Source organism: Chelonia mydas, chromosome 24, assembly GCF_015237465.2.
Source record: "Chelonia mydas isolate rCheMyd1 chromosome 24, rCheMyd1.pri.v2, whole genome shotgun sequence".
Lineage (NCBI taxonomy): Eukaryota > Metazoa > Chordata > Testudines > Cheloniidae > Chelonia > Chelonia mydas.
Genome location: NC_051264.2, coordinates 10,295,656 through 10,318,870, shown reverse-complemented (window position 1 = coordinate 10,318,870; position 23,215 = coordinate 10,295,656). Strand labels below are relative to the sequence as shown.

At 53.1% G+C, this 23,215-nt stretch overlaps 1 protein-coding gene across 2 annotated transcripts in view; it reads right to left on the bottom strand.

Moving 5' to 3' along the window:
* The window catches only part of PEA15 (proliferation and apoptosis adaptor protein 15), a 47,496-nt gene that overhangs the window by 11,222 nt on the left and 13,059 nt on the right, over nt 1-23,215 (bottom strand). The window contains exons 1-2 of one of the 2 annotated variants that reach the window (XM_043535010.1): nt 5,757-5,771; nt 305-483 (exon numbers count right to left, since the gene is read on the bottom strand). In XM_043535010.1, coding sequence (XP_043390945.1) covers nt 305-476 — 172 coding nt within the window. In that variant the 5' untranslated portion in view covers nt 477-483; nt 5,757-5,771. Of the gene's footprint in view, nt 1-304; nt 484-5,756; nt 5,772-23,215 lie in introns of those variants that run through there. The other variant, XM_037883042.2, reaches the window with a different exon arrangement.

The window sequence follows — 23,215 nt, the reverse complement described above, 5'->3', positions numbered from 1 at the left end:
GGAGAGGGACGGATCACTGAGGCATCCATCCATCCATCGGATCTATCTGTCCTTCCATCCCCAACTTCTATCAACAGGGACCCAGCCACTGGGACAAAGCCCTCAAGAGGAGTGGACCAAACAATAACCGTGTTGGGCAGCACGGACACTGGGACAGGGAGTCAAAGCTCACCAAGCAGCCTGCTGGGCGGCCCGTGGTCCAGGAACAGGGGTCAGGCACGAGGGGCGTGAGCAGAACTGTGTCTGGTGGCAGCGCAGGGCTGGGCTAGCGGGACTGAGCGGCGCGAGCCATGCACACGCTCACCTTTGTCCAGCTTGTTGTGCTTCTCCAGGAAGCTGAACCAGTCTTTGCTTGTGGTGATCTCCTCGTGCTTCTCACTGGGGATGTCCTCCTTGCAGGCCGACTTCAGCTGGTCCAGGTCCTCGTTGGTGATGTTCTCCGCCAGCTCCTCCAGCAGGCTGCAATACTCCGCCATCGCTGCAGGGGGAGCACACGGACAGCAGCCCGGTTAGACCCAGTCCCGGCAGGCCAGGGTCTCCACCAGCCCTCCTCCGAGCCAAGAGCCACCTCATCTTGCCAATGCCACCCGGGTGCAGCCAGCTGGGAGGGGTTTCAGCCCAGTGCCCCGGGCAATGAATTTGGGGCGGTCTAGGCCCAGGTCCCACGTGTCCACATCAGAAACGCCGTTGGCCCGGCTAACCCCCGACCCCAGATACATTAACACTGTCACTGGGATCTACCACCTGGAAGTGCCCAGGGGCTGAGACCAGGGCCCCATTGTGCCAGGTGCTGTACAGACTCAGTCCCTGCCCCAGACAATCTGAACAGAGAAGACAGACATAGGGACTTCCCTAGGTCACCCTGGGACACCCAGCCCAGTGCCTCCCTCCCTCTCAACTCCACAGCACTTCTCTGGTGCAGAGGGGACCAAGGACCCACTGGGCCACAGAGACTGAGCCCCCAATTCTGCTCTAGACAGGTTCCTTCTGACAGGCCTGCTGGTGGGGGCAGCATGGGGGGAGGGCAAGTCTCTGGGGACTGGGCCTAGGATCAGGCCCACAGACCATAAGGCTTCTGTCCTCGCGCAGCTACCTTTAAAAATTAAACCCTTGGCGGAAAGATTCAGCAGCTCCGTGCCGGGAGCCGGCAGTGCCAGGGCAGGGAGCGTCCGGGCTGCAATGATGAGGGAGGGCAGGGATAGCAGCCCCCGCCCGCTGACCTGGCCTCCCCCTCCCCCCGAAACCTGCCATGGGGATTGAGACACTCCCCCTGCTACACCCCGTATGGTGCTTTGAGATCAGCGGGGGTGGGGCGGGGGTTCTGGGTAAGGCAACAAACAGGGAGCCCAGCTTGCTCAGTCACTTCACTCCAGCTTTTCAGACACAGCCTCTGACTCCGCGTGCCCCTGCACTGCTGAGTGCTCAACAGGAGCCCCTGCTATAGATGGGGAAACTGAGGCACAAAGGGGGTTGGGATTTCCCCCGACTTGCCTTAAAACAATGGCAGAGCTGGGAACTTACCCCTAAGCCCATCCCCTGTGTGATGCCGGCCCCCTTGCAGACAGTGCTAAGCATACGCAGTGCTAGCCAAGTCCCTGCACTGACCATCTATAGGGCTTCCTCTGAGCCTGCGAGAACCCCAAGGCCTGTCCGTGCCCAACGGCCCCCACACAGAACCCCTCCAGGTTCAATTCCACCTGCTGCAAGCAGGGGGTGCGTGAAGGAGGCTTCCAAGGACCCAGGTACAGACACAGCGAGCAGGAGGAGGGGAGCAGGTGGGCAAAACTGAGCTGCCTAGGGGGCAGGGGAACGGGGCTGGGAGGCAAGGTGTGCTTCACCCAGGAGATGGCACGGCCAAAGCCCTTCTATACTGAGATGTACTCCGTGCCCCACCCCCCCGGCTGACCCCCACTTCTACAACAGCCTTCTACTGCCGTACAGCCGGAGGAGCAACTACAATGGCGGAGGCCTGTGCTTTGGGGGTTTGGTTCCTGCTTGGTGTACTAGGCCTGCAATGCCGGGGGCCCAGACTCTGTGTTGCTAAGGGACCCGCTCTCCAGCAAGGGAACAGACTGGATCCAGTCATGGTGCGGTCTCTGGAAGTTTGCAGTAAACGTCTGATTGGTTGAACCCCTTGGGTTTTGTCTCTGTGTCCAACACCAACTGGGGGATGCTAGGAGCCTGGGGTTACTACTCTGATGGCAGTGAAGAGATCAGGACTGTTCCCCTTAGAGAGGGGATGTGATAAAATCCTGAATGGGATTGAGAAGGGAGATCCAGGGCTGCTGTTCTCCCTGTTTCAAAACAGAGAATGAGAGACAGTCACTGACATAGGAAAGGGGGAAAATTCACAAGTGATCAAAGGAAATGCTTTTTCACAGAACCGGTGATTAGCCTGTTCCTATGGGATGTGCTGAAAGGTGAAAGATCAGACTGGAGGGAGGTTACCAATGGAGTCCCTCAAGCATCAATCTTGGGACCGATCTGAGTCCATATTTTTACGAATGACCTTGCAGGAGCGTGCTAATGAAATCTGCTGATGATTCAAAGAGGGGAGGCATCGCCCATACAGAGGAGGGCCGGAATATTATACAAGAATTGCTAGATGATTCTGGAGACAGGAGTGACACAAATGGGATGAAATTCAATTGTACCAAGTGCAAAGTCATGTACTTTGGGCCTCATGATAATAATTTCTGCTACAAGCTGGCGGCTTATCATTTGGAAGCGACAGAGAAGGAGAGAGAATTAAGTTTAGAATTTAGAGAATGAAAGGAGGGTAATATAATTAATGCCAATCAACATGGGTTTATGAAATATAGATCCTGTCAGACTAACGTGATATCTGTTTTTGATGAGATTACATGTTTTGTTGATAAAGGTAAACAGTGTTGTTGTAATATACTTAGACTTCTGCAAGGTGTTTGACGTGATCCCACATTACATTTTGATTAAAAATCTAGAACGATATAGAATTAACACTGCAGTCAGTAAATGGATTAAAAGCTGGCTAAATGATTACTCTCAAAATGTAACTGTAAATGGGGAATCATCATCAAGTGGGTGTGTTTTCAGAGGGCTCCCTCAGGGAATCAGTTCTTGGCCCTACCCTATTTAATATTTGTATCAATGACCTGGAAGAAAACATAAAATCATGCCTGATAAAGTTTGCAGCTGACACAAAAATTGAAGTGGTAAATAACGAAGAGGACAGATCACTGTCACAGCGCAATCTGGAGCGCTTGATAAACTGGGCGTAAGCAAACAAAATGCATTTAATAAATGCAAGGATACATCTAGGAAGAGTGTAACCGTACTTACAGGATGGGGGACACTACCCTGGGAAGCAGTGCTAAAAAAGATTTGGGGATTGTGGTGGATAATCAGCTGAACGTGAGCTCCCACTGTGATGTTGTGGCCAAAAGAGCTAATGCGATCATTGGATGCATAAACACGGGAATCTCGAGTAGGAGCAGAGCGGTTATTGTATCTCTGTGTCTGGCACTAGTGTGACTGTTGCTGAGATCCTGTGTCCAGTTCTGGTGCCCACAGTTCACAAAGGATGTTGATAAATTGGAGAGGGCTCAGAGAAGAGCCATGGGAACGATTAAAGGATTAGAAAACCTGCCTGAGAGTGACAGATGCAAGGAGCTCGATCTATTTAGCTTAACAAAGAGAAGGTTACGTGGTGATTTGATCACAGCCTGAAAGTACCTACATTGGGAACAAATATTTAATAGCGGGCTTTTCAGTCTAGCAGAGAAAGGTCTAACATGATCCAATGGCTAGAAGATGAAGCGGGACAAATTCAGACTGGAAATATGGCATGCATTTTTAACAGTGGGGGTAATTAACCAGTGGAACAACATAGCAAGGGTTGGTGCATTTTCAGGAGAGAGAGAGAGAGAGAGAGAGAAGTATTAGGGCCAGTGTACAAGGTGCAGGGGAGAACTCCTTTGGAATACTGTGTCCGGTTCTGGCCACCCACATTCAAGAAAGATGAATTTGACCTGGACAGGTGCAGAGCAGAGCTGCTAGGAGGGACAGGGGAATGGAGGCCTGTCTCAGAGAGGAGACTGGAAGAGTTGGGCTTTCTTAGCAAAAAGAAAGCTGAGATGGGCTATGATCGCTCTCTCTAAATACATCAGGGGGGTTAATACCAGGGGAGGAGAAGAGCTTTTAGGCTAAAAGGACAATGTTGGCATAAGAACAAATGAATATAAACTGAGGAACAAATTCAGGCTGGTAATTAAAAGACTGTTTCTAACCCTCAAAAGAGGGAGGTTCTGGAACAGCCTCTCCTAGGAGTTGGGGGCTGGGAGCAAACAATTAATGTTAAGAGAGAGCGGGATAAATTTATGAGTGTGATCATACGATGCGGTTGCTTGCGGTGGTGGGTGGCAGGGCTCAGCAGCCATGGGCCTCACTTCTGGTTCATGTCTTCTATCCCTAAAAGCGCATGCTTCAGGGTTTCAGCTGGCTGCCTGCAGGGGTCAGGAAGGGATTCTCCCATCCCTGCTGCCCCCACAATGTATTCTCTGTTTGTTTTTTATATCTCCTTCCTCTGAAGCATCAGGGATGGCCACAGCTGGGAACAGGACACTGGATGGGGAGAGCCAGGGCTCTGGGATGGCATCCAGCATTCTCTCTCTCAGGTGCTTGGTTGGCTGGTTCTCACTCACCTGCTCAGGGTCTTACTGATCACCATACATGGGGTCAGGAAGGAACTTTCCCTCAGCTCAGATCAGCAGTGACCTTGCAGGGGGGTGTCTAAATTTGGCTGTTGGGTGTGGGTGCTGATGAGGTTGGCAGCCTGTGCTATGGAGGTCCGACTGGATGATCTGGTGGTCTCTTCTGACCTTAAACTCTATGGTGTCAGTAGTGGGATCCATTCAGAGACCAGAGACTTTGTGGCTAACCCCTGTCTCTGTGATTGGACTGATATAAAATTCCCCGCAGCCAGAGCTCTAAAGGCAAGGAATGGTCTCTCATGGGGGGGGGGGGGCGGAGGGGTAAGATGTCCCCTTGGGCACAGGTTGTTGGTGGGCAGCCACTGGGCAGTATTTTCCAGATATTGCCCTTGGTAACAAGCTCAATGCAAGGCAGACACGCTTGGTGTGTAATGAAAAGGAAAACAAGATCCCGAGAGATTTCCGAGCCAGCAGCTGGACCCTCCTTAGCTCTGTCATCTCCCCTTCAGCAATTTCAGCAGACACCAACCGGTCTTTCTTATGCACAAGATTAAAGGGCAGGTTTGACAGGTCTGCCACCCGCCCACGCAGCTCACTCTGAGCGCCATGGCCCTTTGGGTGCAGACTCCAGCAAAGTTTTGAGAGCAGTGGGCTGTCAGGCAGCTCGCACGTAAGCAGTGTATAGTAGGCCTATGTGATAAGCATGTGTATGAGTAGAGATGTCTAGCGCTGTAGGTTTGTCTCTATAGGTGTTTGCCTATGGATACAAGTGCGTGCACCTGTGGATAGCTGCCTGGCAGCTGAGCATGCCCAGAGGGCATAGGAAGATCAGTTTTCTCCAAATCCAATAACAGCCACTCTGGGAGCTTTCTATCCTAAAGCAGGAAGTTCGGGGCTGCTGGATTCCCCATGGTTCTGAACCTATTCCATTGATCTTTCCTTGGCCCCAATGAACTCCCCTAATAACCCCCACCCGAGCTCGGCATTGCTTCCAGGTTGGCACAGACCCCTGAGGGGTCTGTTATCTCCAGCCTGAGGCACAGGTTAGAGATCAGAGTTCAAATCCCGGGGCTTGCTCTGGGATCCGCCCAGAGATGTGGGGCCTGGAGCCCAAACAATCCCCACACATAAATGCGTGCACAATTTTCACTAGTGGGCATGGGGTGTTTTCACCAGTGGCAATGGCTTTCCTGGCAAATGTGGCCAGAGCCCAGGGTTTTACTGCTGCTGAGTTTCGTTCCAGGAGGCAGAAATCTGCCAATTCCATGGGGAAAATGTCACTGGTTTTGTCATCCAGATGAAACTGCCCAGCAGGAGCTGGGGGAGGCGTGGGGGAGGGAGGGTGAGCATGAGTACGTGTGCGTGTGTGCCTATACACACACTGAGGAAGGGTTTGTTCATTTTCAAGAACGGAGGGAAGGGTTGGAATGAACTGCCCCTCCCCTGCATTCTTGCTCTCTCTCATTATACTGCTACCCTGTTATTTCTGCTCCGATCCAGCCATTAATGACCTAGGGATCTGGGGGAATGGCCGGATTTTCAGACAGTTTTGGGCAGATTAAGGCGAGGCACCGAACCAGCGACCTGAATAAGAAAGACGCCCCCGCTGATAAACACGCCATGTGGTGACACTTGTTCCTAGCTGGGAGGCTGCTCAGCAGGGAGGAGATGCCAGGGCTGGTGACCAGACCCAGGCATTCATGTTCCCAAGCAGCAACACACAGAGCCCATAGCAGACACTGGAGCTCTCCCAGCTTGCTCGCACACCCCACCGCACACACTCATGCACACCTACACTGCTATTTTAAGGGATACTCCAAGCCCTGCACACTCACTAACTCCCCCCCACAATCATACCCTTTCCATAGCCCTGTCAAATCACACTCGCACCCCGGCACAATCACACCCATTCCCACAGCCCTGTCAAATCACACTCGCACCCCAGCACAATCACACCCATTCCCACAGCCCTGTCAAATCACACTCGCACCCTGGGACAATCACCCAGTCTCACAGCCCTGTCAAATCACACTCGCACCCCGGCACAATCACACCCATTCCCACAGCCCTGTCAAATCACACTCACACCCTGGGACAATCACACCCAGTCTCACAGCCCTGTCAAATCACACTCGCACCCAACCACAATCACACCCATTCCCACAGCCCTGTTAAATCACACTCGCACCCTGGGACAATCACACTCATACCCCTGCTCACTTACACTCATACCCCCCATCAGTACATGACACACATTCCTACACAATTATTCTCCAGCACACAACTCTGCAAAATTCCACACACTCACACACCCCTACACAATGACATACACACCGTAGACACCATCACTCTGATGCACTCCTCTTCTGAGCTCAGACACAGACCCCCCCCCAATCTCGCTCAAACACACACCCGGCACAATGACACAAAGCCCAAGTGGGCGCACACACAGAGCAAACAGCATCATTCTGCTGTCCCTAGCCCGTCATTCCCCTGCACACACACCCTGACACAGTGACATGCACCCTCCACAGTCACACGCTCATACCACGCCACAGTCACTCAGCGTGTGCGCGCACATATGTCCACGCGCGCACACACAGCGCAGCAAGCCCACTCGGGCTGTGGCATCCGTGGGATCGGGCCTGCTGGGCTGCGACTCAGGTGACGCTCATTGGTTCTGACAGAGATGGGAGCTGCACAGAGCAAAGTGCTGGAGACGCCATGACACACACAATCAGGTCACACTTCACTGCACACTCACCCCTGTCCACAGGCGCCTCCCCTCCCAGAGTGCTGAGCACCCCAGCTGCCTATGCAGAGAGACACAGGGATGAACCGATTCTGCCCAAGCACTCACACCTATCCTGATACCCCCAACACCCCACCGTCTATTGACACCCCCCAAAGGCAACGTATCCTGGCACGCCCAACACACCCACACACAAAACCATCTACCGACAGCCCCCAGGGATATGAGCCCCCAGACAGACAGAGACACGCTCCGTCTAATACCCCCAAAGACATATCCCGACACCCGCAGCACACACAGACATACTGACACTCCCCAGTACACACACATCACATCTGATGCCTCCCCGCAGTAGAATGAGACCAACACCCCCCGCCTCATGACAACCCCACCGCACACAGGTATTTATGGAACTGTATCCGGCTCCTTCCCCTGCACCCAGGCACGCTGCCCCCCAGCCTCATCCCTCTCCCGTTCCAGCCCCTTGGGGCCACAAAGACATCGACCGAGCGAGGGGAGTTCAAAGCAGGGCGGGGGGGGGCAGGAGAGGAGTATGAGTTAGGGGGAGAGATGAAAAGGGTTAAATCCACCCCGCTGGGCAATGGCAGAGGGGGAGAAGAGTCTTCAGAGCCCTGACAGCGAGTCCCCCAGGGGAAGGGTGGGGAGCCCTGTCGCTCCATGACAAGGGAACAGATCTGGCTGCAGGGAACAGACCCCCCGAGGGGGGCCACTGGGAGTTCTGGGCTGCTGGGGTAGTCTGTAGGGGTGACCTCATGCTGGGCTCTGGGCGTGGGAGGAGATGGGACCTAAGGGGGCTTCCCCAGGCCTGAGATCTGGCAACAGGGCACAACATCGCCCCAGAGCCCAGCCCCCCCCCACACTGAGCCACCTCGTTTCCTCTTGGTTGCCCTGGAAACAACTGCCATCCACCATGACGGTAAAGACGGTCGCCATGGCAACCACTATTTCTTTCACTTAATGTTTTCTTCTTTCTCTCCTTCTCCCCCTGGCAGCACCCCCCTCCCCCAATCCCACACACCTGGTGAAACATGTGGGCGGAGGAGAGCGGGGATTGGTTCTGTCAGGGTCCAGCTTGTCTCTGACCTTTCCTGATGGAAAGGGAGCAGGGAGCCCAGCAGCTAGCCAGCCTGGCACGGGGGCAAAGTGGGGCTCCATTCATCCATCCATCCCCAGTATCCATCTGTCTGCCACAGAATCTGTGTGTCAATCCATACGTCTGTCCACGGTATCGATCCATCCATTGTAACCAGCCAGCGATCACCTATCACGGGATGGAATCTATCCATCACGTCTGGCCACCAATATCCAATCCTCCATCTCCAGAAACTACCCCTCCCTTCCTCCATCCCTGCATCGTTCTCTGGGGTCCATCCAACTCCTTCATCTCTCTAACGTCTCCCTCCATCCCCATGTCTCTGGAGCTGGGGTTTCTATAGCACTCTCACCCTGGTCCCAGCCCCACCCATGATACACACACCCTGATTTTGGTAAAGATTTGGGACAGAGACCCCAGGTTTTGCTGCTAACAGCCCAGCTGGGTTTATTTTGTCCCTTTCAAGAGGCATTTCCTGAGCTAAGAACGTCTGTCCTTGGCACAACCACTAGAGGGTGCTGAAAGCTGGATGCCCCTATCTCTACACTGTCCAACAGAGCATCATCCCCTCTGGAATAACCAGATTCACCAAGAACAAACACTGAAGCCAGACGGGTATCCCAGCCCGACTCCCACAGAGGGTCCCTCAGCGTAGAAGAGACCCAAGCCACAAACCTGGAGCCAAACACGCCTGCGCTGAGTGGTGCCTGAAACCCAGGCCTGCACCCACAGCCAATCCCTACAAAGCCCTTTGCCCTGCCATACCCACCCTCACCTTTTGCTGGGAAGAGCTCAGAGCACTCGAGTCTGGGAGGGGGTGGCCGGATGTAGACCAGAAATGTTGGATCCAGGAGCAGGACAGGAATTTTATACACAATTGAGGGCAGTTAGCTAGACAGAGACACCCCCATCCCCAGATAACCCCACTGTCTGCCTGCTCGGTTCAGGATCTCCCTGTTTACTCATTCCAGGCTGTGGTCCAGCCAGGCCCCCTGCCCTTACCCCTCGCTGGATATCTTCTGCCTTCTAGCAACAGCCTCCTCCTTCCTCTCCAGCCACACCCTCTCCCCACTGCAGACATGGAGTCTCCTCCTCTGCAACCCCCACATCCCCCGCATCTCTCCACTGACAAAGCTGTATCTGTTTTACCAGACATCACGTTATCTATCCAAGTGTTGGGCTCAGGGATCCAATCTAACCTCTTTCTAGAGTCTGGGACTGTTGCTACCAGCCCCATCTCACTGCTACTCGAACTGTTCATTTCAAGTGGCCACGACCCCATCTCCTGCATAGGCCGCTCATGCCCCAGCTGTGCACAGGCCATGGGGGAAGGAGGGCATGTGTAGCATGCGCACACAAGTGCATTTCCTGGCCCCATTTTCTCTCCATAGAAACCTCACAGGCCACCCCCTTTCTCCAGGCTGCTTTTCTATTCTCCGGGTTCCACTGGGAAGGGGAAATTCCTGTTGTGTTTCTTTAAAGGGAAACGTTTCCCAGCTGGCCCGTCTTCCTGAAACAATGAATCATTGGCTCGGCTCTTGGCCCGGTCTCCTGGGTTCTTTTTTCCGCTGTTGCAGGCAGAGTTTTTTGCACTCTGTATTCCGGGCTGCCCCTGCAACTTGCTAGTGTGGTGCACAGGGGGATCCTTTCTCTGCTGGTCTCTCCCATTCACGCCATCCCAGGGAAGGTTTCCTCCCCATTCATCCAAGCCTTTCACTTCTGATTCCCTCCCCCCGCATTTCATTCTGACTGTTTTTCTCTCTTCTCCCTTTTCTTCTCCCACTCTTTTTGTTTTGTTTATTCCTTTCTCGCACTTTTGTCACGCCAGGGTAACACAGCCCTTCAGGGATAATAAACTGCCCAGCCTGGCTTCCTGCCCATTTCCCAGGCAAGCTGGGTGGCACAAAGAAAAGAGCATGGTATAGAGCTGGCTGGAAGCGGGGCTTAGTGCTGTTAGAGGAGGGGGCCTGTGGGTTAGAACTCCTGGGTTCTATTCCCAGCTTTGGGAGAGGAGTGGGGTCTAGTAGTTAGAGTGGGGACACGGGGAGTCAGGTTCTCTGCCTGGATCTGGGAGAGGAGCTGTTCCTATCTTTCCTGAGGGTAAACTGCCCCTATGCTAGTGCAGTACATATTCATTAGTGCAAAGAATGCCCAGAAAAGCTCAGCTCAGTTCTCCTAACCCAAGTCAGCCCAGCACAGTCCATGCTGTTCCAGCTCCCATCTGCCTTTCCCAGATCAGTCTGGCCAGGCCTTGACCCTTCTAGTCCCATGCCCCAAACCCTGAATGGCCAGTACCCTCTGAGCCAAACTCCATTGACTTCCATGGGCATTTGGACCCAAAACAACTGCTCCCGGGGTGACATGGCTGTACGTGTCCCACCTGCATCCCAGCTCATGGCACTTCTCTTTCACTTTGTAAGTTCTGCAGAAAATCCTCTGGGGTTAATCTCTACAAGCTCTCAAATAGACTGATAAAGATGACCCTGTCACTCAGCCCCCAAGCCATTGTAGGTTACTGTGGACTTACACAAAATTTACAGCAAACAGACAATAGCCTTGAACCAATAGGAAAGGGGTCCACCAACCAATCTCAAAGCAAGATGCTCCACAGCACCCCCTACTGCCCATTAGTGTCATATGCCCTGCACCTTCTCTGTGACAGCAAACCCACCAAACCAGTGGATAAGCTTTGGCTAAGTCAGGGCACCTGGGTTCTGTTCTCAGCTCTGCCACAGACTCGCTCAATGACCTTGGGTGAGTCTCCGTGCCTCAGTTTCCCCGATCTTCCTTGTAAAGCTCTTTGAGATCCGTGGAGGAAAAATGCTATAGAACGTATTATCCCTGCCTAAAACGGTGGACGAGAAACGGATCCCAGAAATAGCTCCATGGCAGCTTAACTGAAGGCGACCAATAATGTCTGACTGGCAGTTATAGGAAAGCCCCTTCGCAGCACTCTGGTAGGGTAAAGGGGCCTTCCCTTAAATAAGAATCAGGCCCAACAGCCTCCGGCTGCAGGAACTGTGATGCCGGGGTTAACAAGTGACATACTTTGTCAGTGATGGGGGGGCACTTTGGGTCATTTATTGCATGTCAATTGTATGTTATCACATGTGAGATATGTTACAGCATGTTCTGGGGTTACACATGTCAAGTCCATTATTGTACATAAGTTACAACATATGCTTTCAGTTACTGCAGCCCAAATGATATTACTCATGGTAAATTATCGCCTGTCTGTTATGGCATGATAATGTGGTCGTTTATGGAATGATGGTACCACGGTATCACACGTGAGATCAACTATAGCATGTGCTGTTGGAAGTCCCATGTCATTTATGGCATATGCTTTTGGTTCTCCCAGGCCAGTTGCCACGTGTCAGGTCAGTTAGCATTGGATTGTTATGGCACGTGGGGTAATATATGGCACGCCAGCTGTGTATGGTGACATGTGAGCTCAGCTATGTGGTGTAGGACACACACCAATCAGGACAGTGTGGGTCTGCTATGTCATGTGTGATCATGTAGGACATGCCAGTTGCATGCTACTTATGGGATGTGCTGCCGTCACATGTGCAGTCACAGCATGTGGCATCATTGCATGTCAGTTGCAGCACGTGCTCTCCATGATCCCAGTTCAGTTACCATGTGTCAGGCAGGTTATCATGGGGCCATCACGGCACATGAGCTCAGTAACTGCATGTTAGTTAAATGCCAGTGTGTTCCCTGAGGCTAAGCAGCTATAAATCAGGCCCTTCTAACTGCCGCTTAATGCATCTCCAAAGCGATCCTCATCTATCGCTATTTAACGGGATCCCAATAACAGTCTGGCTCAGAGACGACAGCCCCCATGGGGCCCTGGAGGGAAAACAAGCCCACGCTCCCTGCCTCAGCCTACTCACGGGCTCCCCAGGGCCTGTCCGAGCAGCAGCCCCTGCACACCCCATGACTCAGGGCAGTCAGGACAGCGTTGGCTTCTCCAGCCACCAGAAGGGCCTGGAGCAGGCAGACAAGATGCATGGAACATAGAGATCAGGGTCTCCCCATCTCCCAGAGTGCAGGGAGGCCAGGGCCCAAATCACAGAGATGGGGGGAAGGGCTGCTGCTGCTACTCTAACACGTCTCTATGCTCCACACCCGGCCCCATCGCCCCATCCTGCTGCTGGCAGGGGGCAAATCTACAGCGAGTGTTTTTCTTAGAGCCCTGTCCCCTTCTCCTCTCTGTCTCTGCCTGGGGAAGCTCCAGCTCCCCTTTGGGGGCTCAGGAACAGGAGGCCCTCCAGAGCCAGCCCCAGAGGAAGGGAGCTGGGGGGAGGGCACACTCATTCCACTGCAGAGGTGGGTGAAACCTCCAGTGGCAGGAACCCATCTCACCTCTGTGCAACCCGCTGCTGTTTCACATGGTGACAGGATTTTCCTTAAAAAGAAAAGGAGTACTTGTGGCACCTTAGAGACTAACCAGTTTATTTGAGCATGAGCTTTCATGAGCTACAGCTCACTTCATCGGATGCATAGCATATCGTGGAAACTGCAGAAGACATTATATACACACTCCCACCCCACTCTCCTGCTGGTAACAGCTTCAAAGAGGGATGGGCTATTACCAGCAGGAGAGTGAGTTTGTATGTGTGTGTTGGGGGGGGGGGGGGGGGGGGAAGGGTGAGAAAACCTGGATTTGTGCTGGAAATGGCCCTACTTGATGATCACTTTAGATAAGCTGTTACCAGCAGGAGAGTGGGGTGGGAGGAAGTTTTGTTTCATGGTCTCTGTGTGTATATAATGTCTTCTGCAGTTTCCACGATATGCTATGCATCCGATGAAGTGAGCTGTAGCTCACGAAAGCTCATGCTCAAATAAACTGGTTAGTCTCTAAGGTGCCACAAGTACTCCTTTTCTTTTTACGAATACAGACTAACACGGCTGTTACTCTGAAACCAGGATTTTCCTTCACTTCCTGTCCCAAAGTGCCAAGCAGCTGTTACACAGCTGCCCCACCCAACCCCAGAGGTGGCTGCATTTCAGCAAGGAGGGGAAAGTGACACATCTGGGCAATAACACTTAGCAATGGGGGTAGGGGAATGAATTTAGCTGAGGGGAGGGGTGGGTTATGAGAGGCCCGAGGGCCCTAGCAGCAGCAGCAGGGAGGGGCATGGGGTGAGGAAAGCTGATGGTTTCACTTTGCTCCAGACAATCAGGCCTTTCAAGCTCCTGGTAATTGAAGCCATGAGACATCAGCCTGACACTCGGGAAGAGGAGAGAGTGGTGGAGCTGGAAGGAAGGGGGCTGGCTGGGGGATTGTGAGGAGCCGTCTGCAGAGGCTCCGGAACGGCATCCCGGGGATTGTCCCCCCCCCCCCCGGATACTCCCCGCAATTCCAGGGGAGTCCCAGGTACTGACCATATTCAATCAGCGGCTGGGCTCTAGATGATTAAACCATCGCTCCCAGGGAGAGATCACAGTGGTGATGGTGACACATGTGTGGGGCACAGGAACACACAGTGGGACACAGTGACACCACTGACAGACAATCCAACCTCAGCATCACACTGCCCTAGAACCTCAATGGCCCAATCCAACCTCACTGTCACGCTGCTCTAGAACACCCATGGGCCAATCCGACCTCACTGTCACGCTGCTCTAGAACACCCACAGGGCAATCCAAACTCAGCATCACACTGCCCTAGAACCCCAATGGGCCAATCCAACCTTGCTGTCACACTGCTCTAGAACACCCACGGGCCAATCCAGCCTTACTGTCACACTGCTCTAGAACCCCTGTGGGCCAGTCTGACCTCAGCAACACTGCTCTAAAACCCCTGTGGGCCAATCCAACCTTATTGTCACACTGCTCTTGAACACACATGGGGCAATCCAATTTAAGCACCACACTGCCCTAGAACCCCAATGGGCCAGTCCAGCCTTGTTGTCACATTGTGCCAGAACACCTGGCCAGTCCAACTTCAGCATCACATTGCTCTAGAACTCTTGTTGGCCAGTCTGATCTCATTATCAGACAGTTGGGAATTTTCATTATCCAGGCCTTTGTCTACTAATTTAAAGAGCCCATTAGTCAAAAGAGCTAATGTGATCCTGGGATCCATAAACAGGGGAATCTCGGGGAGGAGCAGAGAGGTTAATTTACCTCTATATTTTGCACTGGTGTGACTATTGCTGGAATCCTGGGTCCAGTTCTGGTGTCCACAATTCAAGAAGGATGTTGATAAATTGGTGCGGGATTGGAGAAGAGCAGCAAGAGTGATGAAAGGATTTTTTAAAAAGCCCTACAGTGACAGACTAAAAGCGCTCAATCTCTTTAGTTTCACAAACCGAAGCTGAAAAGGTGAGCTGCTTACATCTTCAAATATCTACATGGGGAACAAGTATTTAATAATGGGCTCTTCAGTCTAGCAGAGAAAAGTCGAACATGATCCAATGGCTGAAAGTTGAAGCTAGACACATTCAAACTGGAAATAAAGGGGTAAATTTGTACCGGTGAGAGCAATTAACTGTTGGAACAATTTACCAAGGGCTGTGGTGGATTTTCCATCACTGACCATTTTAAAATAAAGATGGGATGTTTTTCTAACAGATCTGCTCTTCTATTTTGGGGAAGTTCTCTAGCCCGTGTTATCCAGGAGGTCGGACTAGATGATCCCAGTGGTCCTTTCTGGCCTTGGAATCTAGGCATCTTATCACAGATTTGTTCCCCGAAAAGGTACACATGGGGGGTTTGAACCCATAGTACCACAAGCAGGAGCCACCTATGCCACTCAGCATCTCACTTCTCTGCTCTGTTGCTCAGTTTCTCCATCTATAAAGGACACACCCCACCCCCTGTGCAGGGGCTGGGAGACTTAATACATGTTTATACATAAATTATATGACAAATGGATATGTTACAGTGCTCTCACACCTTCTAAGGATCCTGAAGCATTAATGAATTAAGACTCATTCTCCCCCAGGGAAGACAGGTCAGTAAAGAGGTCAGCAAATAAACAGCATCAATAAATACATTGCTCAGTGAACGAACACATTGGAGATTTAATTGCTATCAGTAGCTAAATGTGTTACAGTCGCGGGCTGAATGGATCCATTCCATCCCAGCTAGTCATAATTCCAGTGACTAATGCGATGTGATTTGTTCCTTTGGGGGTGTGTTTGTAATCTATATTCCAATTCTCAGACTGAACTGAGATAAACTCCAAGCACAAAGCTCCCACGGTAACATTATTTCTAGAACTAGCTGGAAAAGGGAGAGAAATTCTATGATTGGGACTTTGAAAAAAAAAAAAAACACTCTACACCCTGCCCCCCTCCCCTTTTTATTTAATTTTACAAAAATTTGAAATGTGAAACATTTCAACCTGGCTCTGTAGCTGGCAAAAAATGGGGGAGGGAAAATTCTCTCTCTCTCTCACGCACATACACATGGCAGTCCCTTCCCCAAAGCTGTGCACAATGGAGATTTCTCTTGGCCAGGGCATTTTACAGCATAACACAGCACTTGAGTCAGGTGACAATGGTAGTGACTTACCTTCTTCCAACACTGAACAAGGAACTTGATTAGAATGAGGAAAACAGGGTCACAGAATCATAGAATATCAGGGTTGGAAGGGACCTCGGGAGGTCATCTAGTCCAACCCCCTGCTCAAAGCAGGACCAACACCAACTAAATCATCTCAGCCAAGGCTTTGTCAAGCCAGGCCTTAAAAACCTCTAAGGAGGTCATCCCTCCAGATGATCTGCCTCTGCTTCGAATCTTCCCTGGCCCTGCTATTCAGACTGCTGGCTTCCTCCTAGGGACTGGCAGACACAGGACAGGTAGCCTCCCAACCAGCAGCTGGACGCTGCTGGGTGTCTAGCCTGGTTGGTGGCACCTCCGTGGTGCTAGACAGTGCCTCCTCCTGGCCATTCAGGGGCAAAGCCAAGTGGGGCCAAAATCCCTTTGGAGGGTGAGGATGACCCTGGAGAGATAGACGGGAACTCAAGCATCTAGTGGGGGAATAGGGAGTGAGTGGTGGGGGAAGCTGGAGTAGATCACATGGACTAGGGGATGCGGTGGCCTCCCCCATGGGGACACTGGGACCTGCAGCGTCCCTCACAGCACAGGGCTATACTGGACAGACCCTGTGGTTCTTCCTGGCTGTCCAGTTCCCAGCCCACACTGCCCAGTGTCACCACACGGGGGCAGCCTGTGTGCTTAGCTATGGTGGAAAGGACCCAGGATGGCACGCCAGTGGGAGGCATTCAGCTGGCGCTATGGTGAGCAGGGATTACTGGTTCAGTAATAAGACAAGTGGGGGGAGGGGGAGTGGGGGGGCAACCAGACCGTGCAATAGGCAGAGGAAGACCATGAAAGGGCAGAGCCAAGTGACCACCCCCTTCTGCCTCCATTCAAGCCTTACATTCAAAGTGCTTCATGACTATGCATGAAGGGGCATGTCTCAGGGAGCCCCATTCACAAGACAACGTTCGCACACACCAGCTGGATGCTGTGATGAGAGTAATTATGTTTTCTCCCCAGCCAGGCTATTTTCTCAGTGGAGTGACAAGGAAAAAGAAAGAAGGAGTTTGGTTTATGCTTCCTGTTTATCCAGCCGCCTTGGGCACGTCCCCACTAACATCCAAAATTTAAATTTGTTCTCCCTGGCTTAGGCCCTGCCCGCATTCCTGAACTGCTTTGCCACAGCCCCTCCCTCCGGAGAACGGAGCATTGTCTGGGAGCCAGGACTCCTGGGTTCTACAACACACCTCTCAGGCGGGGGAGTGGAGCTGAATGCGTAGCGCAGGAGGCCTCCTGGGTTCTCTAGTCTAGAGGTTAGAGAAGGGAGACAGAGCTAGAACTCCTTTCCCAGCTCTTGGGCCTGTCGCTTCCCCTTCCTGTGCCTTGATTTCCTGCTTCCTGATTTTCAGATAACAAAGGGCTGTGAGATCCTGAGATGAAAGGCACTGTAGAAGCACAGAAGACTTTGGATTTGGGGGCCAGAGCTCAGCAGCAGCTCCACTGGTGAATCTTGGGATATGGGGATGGGGGGGTGTCTGTGGCTGAAATGTCTGATTCTCCCCAGTCAAAACATCTCCGCTTTCTTGGGCCAGCGAGGGTGCAGGGCAGGAGACGGGAGTGCTGGAAACAGCACAGCTGCCCTGAGCCTGCGACGGGGGGAGGAAAGGCCCTAGAACAGGGGGAAGATCATGCCCAGGGCAGGGCAGAGTCCGCAGCTGGTAGGGGAGGGGGATGGATCCCACTGCTGGGCGTACGGGTACACCAGGGATGCCAGGCAGACAGACCATTGTGGTTCCTCTGGGGTGGGGGGCAGTTGATTCCCTGTCAGAGAAGCCGCCCCACACAGACCCCCTGCAGGTCAGTCTCTCCCCAGCATGAGGTGTGTCCCCCCTCAGCCACTTTCCTCCCTGCCCTCCCCCCACCTCTCAAGCTGCTGAAAAAACAGGGGGGCTGGTTTGACAGAGCAAATTAAAGTTTGCGGCCCTGGATGAAATGTGAAATGGGCTGAGCGGCCTGAGGGGAGTGGGACAGGGGTGGGGAGGGGCAGGCATAGGAGGGACCCCCCAGGGGACTGGAAGCAACAGTGGCTGAGTTTCTAGGAGCAAAGAAATCGCCATGGCAACTGCCGAGCCAACATTATTTTAACCCTGTCATTCCCTCCTCACTAGCTAGATAGGATCAGTTCCCTTCTCTTTGCCTGGAGAGATCCTGGTGGCTCCAGGTGCCATCCTTACCCACCTCCCCCCACAGCAGGTGGGTACAAGGCTGGGACACAGGTGCACACACTACCTAGGGCCAGGGTAGTACCCAGCCCAACCTCGGCTGTGCCCTGCTCTGGCAGAGCAGATGGGCTCAAAGATAGAGGGGGTTTGGGGGTGGGGGCAGTCTCTAGGTACCAGTCTAAACTGCATGTGAGAGAGAGAGAAAGAGAGAGAGATCACCACATCCCACTGGATAGAAGCAGAACTGCCCAGCTGTGTGTCAGAGCCCCCACACTGCTGACAGCCAGTGGAGATTCTCCTTTAGTTCAGGTGTCAGGTTTTCAGCATAAAAGGCCCTGGGGTCGCTCCCTGGGAAGCTGTGAGCAGCTGCAGGTCTGCTGCAGTATTTGCCTCTTATAAATTAGCAGACTGGGGTGGGGGTGGGGGGGGTTGAAAGGGGTGCTCTACCTCCCACCCACCCTTTTGCCCCCAGGATGCAGGAGATGGGGGAGGGGAAAGGAGAGAGGAGGTGCTTGGAGTGAGTGGCCAGGGATGCTCTGGGTTCTCAGCAGGAGCTGGGGAGCTTCAGCCAGCCAGCCCTCAGCCAGGTGGGGAGAAATACCCTCCAGCTTTTCAATGCAGTGGTGTAACTGAACCAGCCCCCCTCCCTGGCCCCCCACCCCCTCCTCTATATCCATGGTCCATGCTTCTGCACTGTGTGGCCCTCCCTGCAGCTCCAGCAGGGGTGGGGTGGGGTTCGGGGGTGGTACCTCAGAGCTCGGCAGGCCTGTCCCACCTGAGATTTCCAGGGAATTCAGTCCCCTGGAGTGACCCGCTGTCCTGAACAGCCCAGCAGTGAGCACCACCTCTGTCACAGCTAGAGATTCGCCCGTTGCGTGTTCACAGGTGGATCACAGTGCAGGCCCCAGAGATGGCCTGCCCCAATCCTGCCTCCAGCATAATATGCCTCTCAGCTAGGGCAGGGACGGTCTCTCCCTGGGTGTCCGGACAATGCCCAGCCCAAGGGGGCCCTGATCTCAGCTGAGGCAGGGACGGTCTCTCCCTGGGTGTCTGGACAATGCCCAGCCCAAGGGGGCCCAGATCTCAGCTGGGGCAGGGACGGTCTCTCCCTGCCTGTCTCAGCTGCTGCCATTAGAATGATCTGTGCACTCCCTTAATGCTATCACAGCCCTTGGCCCAGCCCTGCCTGTCAGCTCCGCAAGCACAGAGGAGAGGGGACTTCACCCTCACCTCCTGCCTCCTCCAGCCGGCTGAGCTAATGACCCACCACATTAATGAGTGACCTAGCATCTGCAAGACAAGCCAACCTTCGACCTCGGCCATACCTCACCAGCCACTCATAGCCAGACACCGAGTCTGCCAGCTGGCTGGGGGCCAGGGGCAGGAGATTTGACCCAATTGCTGCTGCAGCCGTCTACAAACACAAACGAAAGACGGGCCAGTGGCTAAAGCACAGGACTGGCATTCGCAGCTCTGGGCCTGGCTCGAACAAGGAGGAAGCAAAGAGCAAAGGACTTCGGGGTTCTGTTCCTGATTTTGCCACGACTGGCTGCGTGACCCTGGACAAGTCATTTCACAGCAGGGACCTTTCTGCTGAGGTGAGATGGGGCTGCCCACTCCAATCACCCCTGAAATTCTGGCCCCACTGACATCATGGGCAAACACTCCCATTGATTCGTAGATTCTCAGGCCAAAAGGGACCACTGTGATCATCCCTCTGACCTGCGTAACTCAGACAATTCCCAGAGCTGAGCTTTTAGACAAATATCCCCTCTTGATTTAAAGATTGTCAGTGATGCAGAATCCCCCACAACACTTGGGAAATTGATCCAGTGGTTAATTACTCTCACTGTTAAAAATTTACACCTTATTTCCAGTCTGAATTGGTCTAGCTTCAACTTCCAGCCGTTGGATCGTGTTTGCCCTCTCTCGGCGAGACCAAAGAGCCCGTTATTAAATATTTGTTCCCCATGTCGTTATTTATAGACTGTGATCAAGTCACCCCTTCACCTTCTCTTTGTTAAACTCAATAGACTGAGCTCTTTGAGTCTCTCGCTCTCAGGCAGGTTTTCTCATCCTTTAATAATTTCTGTGTCTCTTCTCTGACCCCTCTGCAATTTATCAACGTCGATCTTGAAGTGGGGGCTCTAGAACTGGACACAGGATCCGAGCAGCGGTCGCACCAGCGCCAGATACAGAGATAAAAGAACCTCTCTTCTCCTACTCGCAAGTCCCCTGTTTATGCCTCCCCCGCCCAAGATCACATTAGCTCTTTTGGCCACTGCATCCCAGAGAGAGCTCATGTTCAGTGGATTATCCACCACGATCCCCAAGAGCTTTCTCACAGCCCCTGCTTCCCAGGATCGAGTCCCCCATCCTGGAAGTACGGCGACACTCTTTGTTCCTAGCTGTGTACATTTACATGTAGACATATTAAAACATATCGTTTGCTTGATCGTTCTGTCAGCGACCCGCCCTCTTCATTTACCGCTCCCCCAATCTTTGTGTCATCTGTAAACTTTATCAGGGATGATTTTAGGTTTTCTTCCAGGTCATTGATACAAATGTTCAATAGGGTGGGCCCAAGGACTGATCCCCGCAGGACCTTGCTGGAAACCTGCCCACGCAATGACTATTCCCCAGTTACAATTACATTTTGAGACCCGCTTTTAATCCCTTTAATCTGGGCCATGTTCATTTTATATCCTTCTCTGTTTTTTAATCAAACTGTCAGGCTGCGCCAAGCCTGACGCCGGGCAGGAGTCTCAGGATAGTCCATCTATTGGGTTTGCTGGGAGCAGGATGCGCCTGCCCTCACACTTATCTCGGCCCACCCTGAGCGAAGAAAGAAGAGCCCCCAGGGGTGGATGGGGACATTGCCTCCCACACACCCCTGGACTCCCATCCTGGAGATAGTGGGAATCCCAGCTTCATTCCATACCCCCACACCTCTTTATCTCCCCTGGACAATCTGCTTAGTGCAGATCACGTGGCCCCGACCTGCCGTGGTGGGAATTGCTGTGCTACCAGCTGACCCCATTTGGGCAGAAGTAATCTTCCCGCTTGTTGCTCTCCTGTTTGCTGGCACTGCCCTAAATACAGTGGCTTGCGGGGCTGGGAGAAAGATGGCAGCTGGGGTGGGGCCTGGCGCTCTGATAGGATGTAGCACAGGAACGGGGACGCAGGAAGCTGGTTTGTAACCAGTGCAAACAACCCAAATGGGGCTCTCGCTGGTTTCCTTCCTCTCTCCCTCCGCATCTTCCTGTCTTTGTCCCTCGCCATCCACCACTGCACACACAGGTGTGCGAGGAGGGATGGGGAGCGAGTAATTAGAGCAAGGCAGCTGGACTCCTGGGTTCTAGGCCAGCTCTGGGATTGGAGTGGGCTCTAGGGGGTTAGAGCAGGTGACTGGGAGTCAGGACTCCTGGGTTCCGTTACTGATTCTGCCACTGTACACTCACATGCCCAGTCCATGATAAACATCCTCCTAGTTACTCCTCCAGCCACTAACGCGCTGTATGTAGCAATGGCACCTGGCATTCGAGATGCTCCAGGTGCTTTGCAAACATTGTTTTAGGTGTCTGGAGATTTAATTATGCAGCTGCTTGGGGGCTTTTCCTTAAATATCCGGAGGCTGGCTTTCTCCGGACAGTCCCGTGTGATGCAGGTGCTTTCTGCTATGTGTCCGTTTCTTTGGAGAGCATCCAGCACAGAAGACAGATCGGACCTCAGCCCCCAGCGGGCTGTTGATCTCGGAGCTGTTCGGCACAAGTCCCAGTTCGGGGGATCGCATCGGGGAAGTCATTGCTGTCCCCCAGGGGAGCTGAGCCCCCTCGTTCATATCGATCCTGCGCCGGGTGGGTTTGTACGTGGATTTAACCATGGCACATGCCCTGCCACCCTTTCAGTTTTGCAGCGAGTTCCGAGATTGATTCAAAAGGGTTTTTTTAATCTCTGAAGCAGGAAGAGCTCTTCCTCCGGCTGCTTGTTTACAGATTTGCAGATGAGCGTCTGTGTGGCAAAAGCACGGCCAGCCGATTGCGGCCAATGAAGAACCGATTTAGCCTTGGCAGATTCAGTGACTGTTGCTTGGCTATTTGCAGAATTATTTTGGGGGGATGCTAACACAGCTTGCTCTGCCACCTAAGTCCAAAACTTCGGTGCCACTGAGATCCTCAAAACCCTTGTGACACTGGTGCCCAGGGTTCTGCCTCAGTCCCCCTCTACCCTGGCTCCCCCATCTGTGACACGGGAGGGCAGTGCTATTGATCGGTAGCTGCCCCAGTCGTGGAGCAGGGCCCCAGGTGCTGTACAAACACAATCTCTGCCCCAAGGAGTTGACAGTCTAAGGGATAATCCTCCCCTCCTCACAGGGATTTCAGGAGAGCCGACGAGATGCCCAGAGATGGGTGTCCGAGCAAGGAGGGAGAACTGGCCCTTTGGCATGTAAAAGGCCATTAGGGTGCATTCACTTCAACAGCTCAGGCTGGGCACCTACTCAGGGGCACACTGGTCTCAATGAAGCGAGACAAATTCCGACTGGAAATAAGGGTCACGTTTTCAACCACCAAGAGAGCGCTGAGGACCGTGGAGAAGCCGGTGTCTTCCGAATGGCTCTCTCCCGGCACTGGCCTCAGACGTAAACCTTGGTGCACACGAGAGCTTCGGCGGCAAAGACCGGGGACAATCTGACCACGTGGAAGCCAGGGAACAACCCCAGATGGGAACGTTCAGAGCCTGGGAAAACCTGGACTCTCCCTGACCCAGTGACCCCTGCCAGCACCCCGTACTCCTGAAGAGCCAGTCGAGATAAGGGACACCACCTGATCTTGGCTGCGGTGTGGAGTGACCAGGTACGATGGTGATCGAGGGTCACGGTTGATTCTCCATCACTGGCCAGCTTTAAAAATCAAGATTGGATGTTTGCTTAGAAGA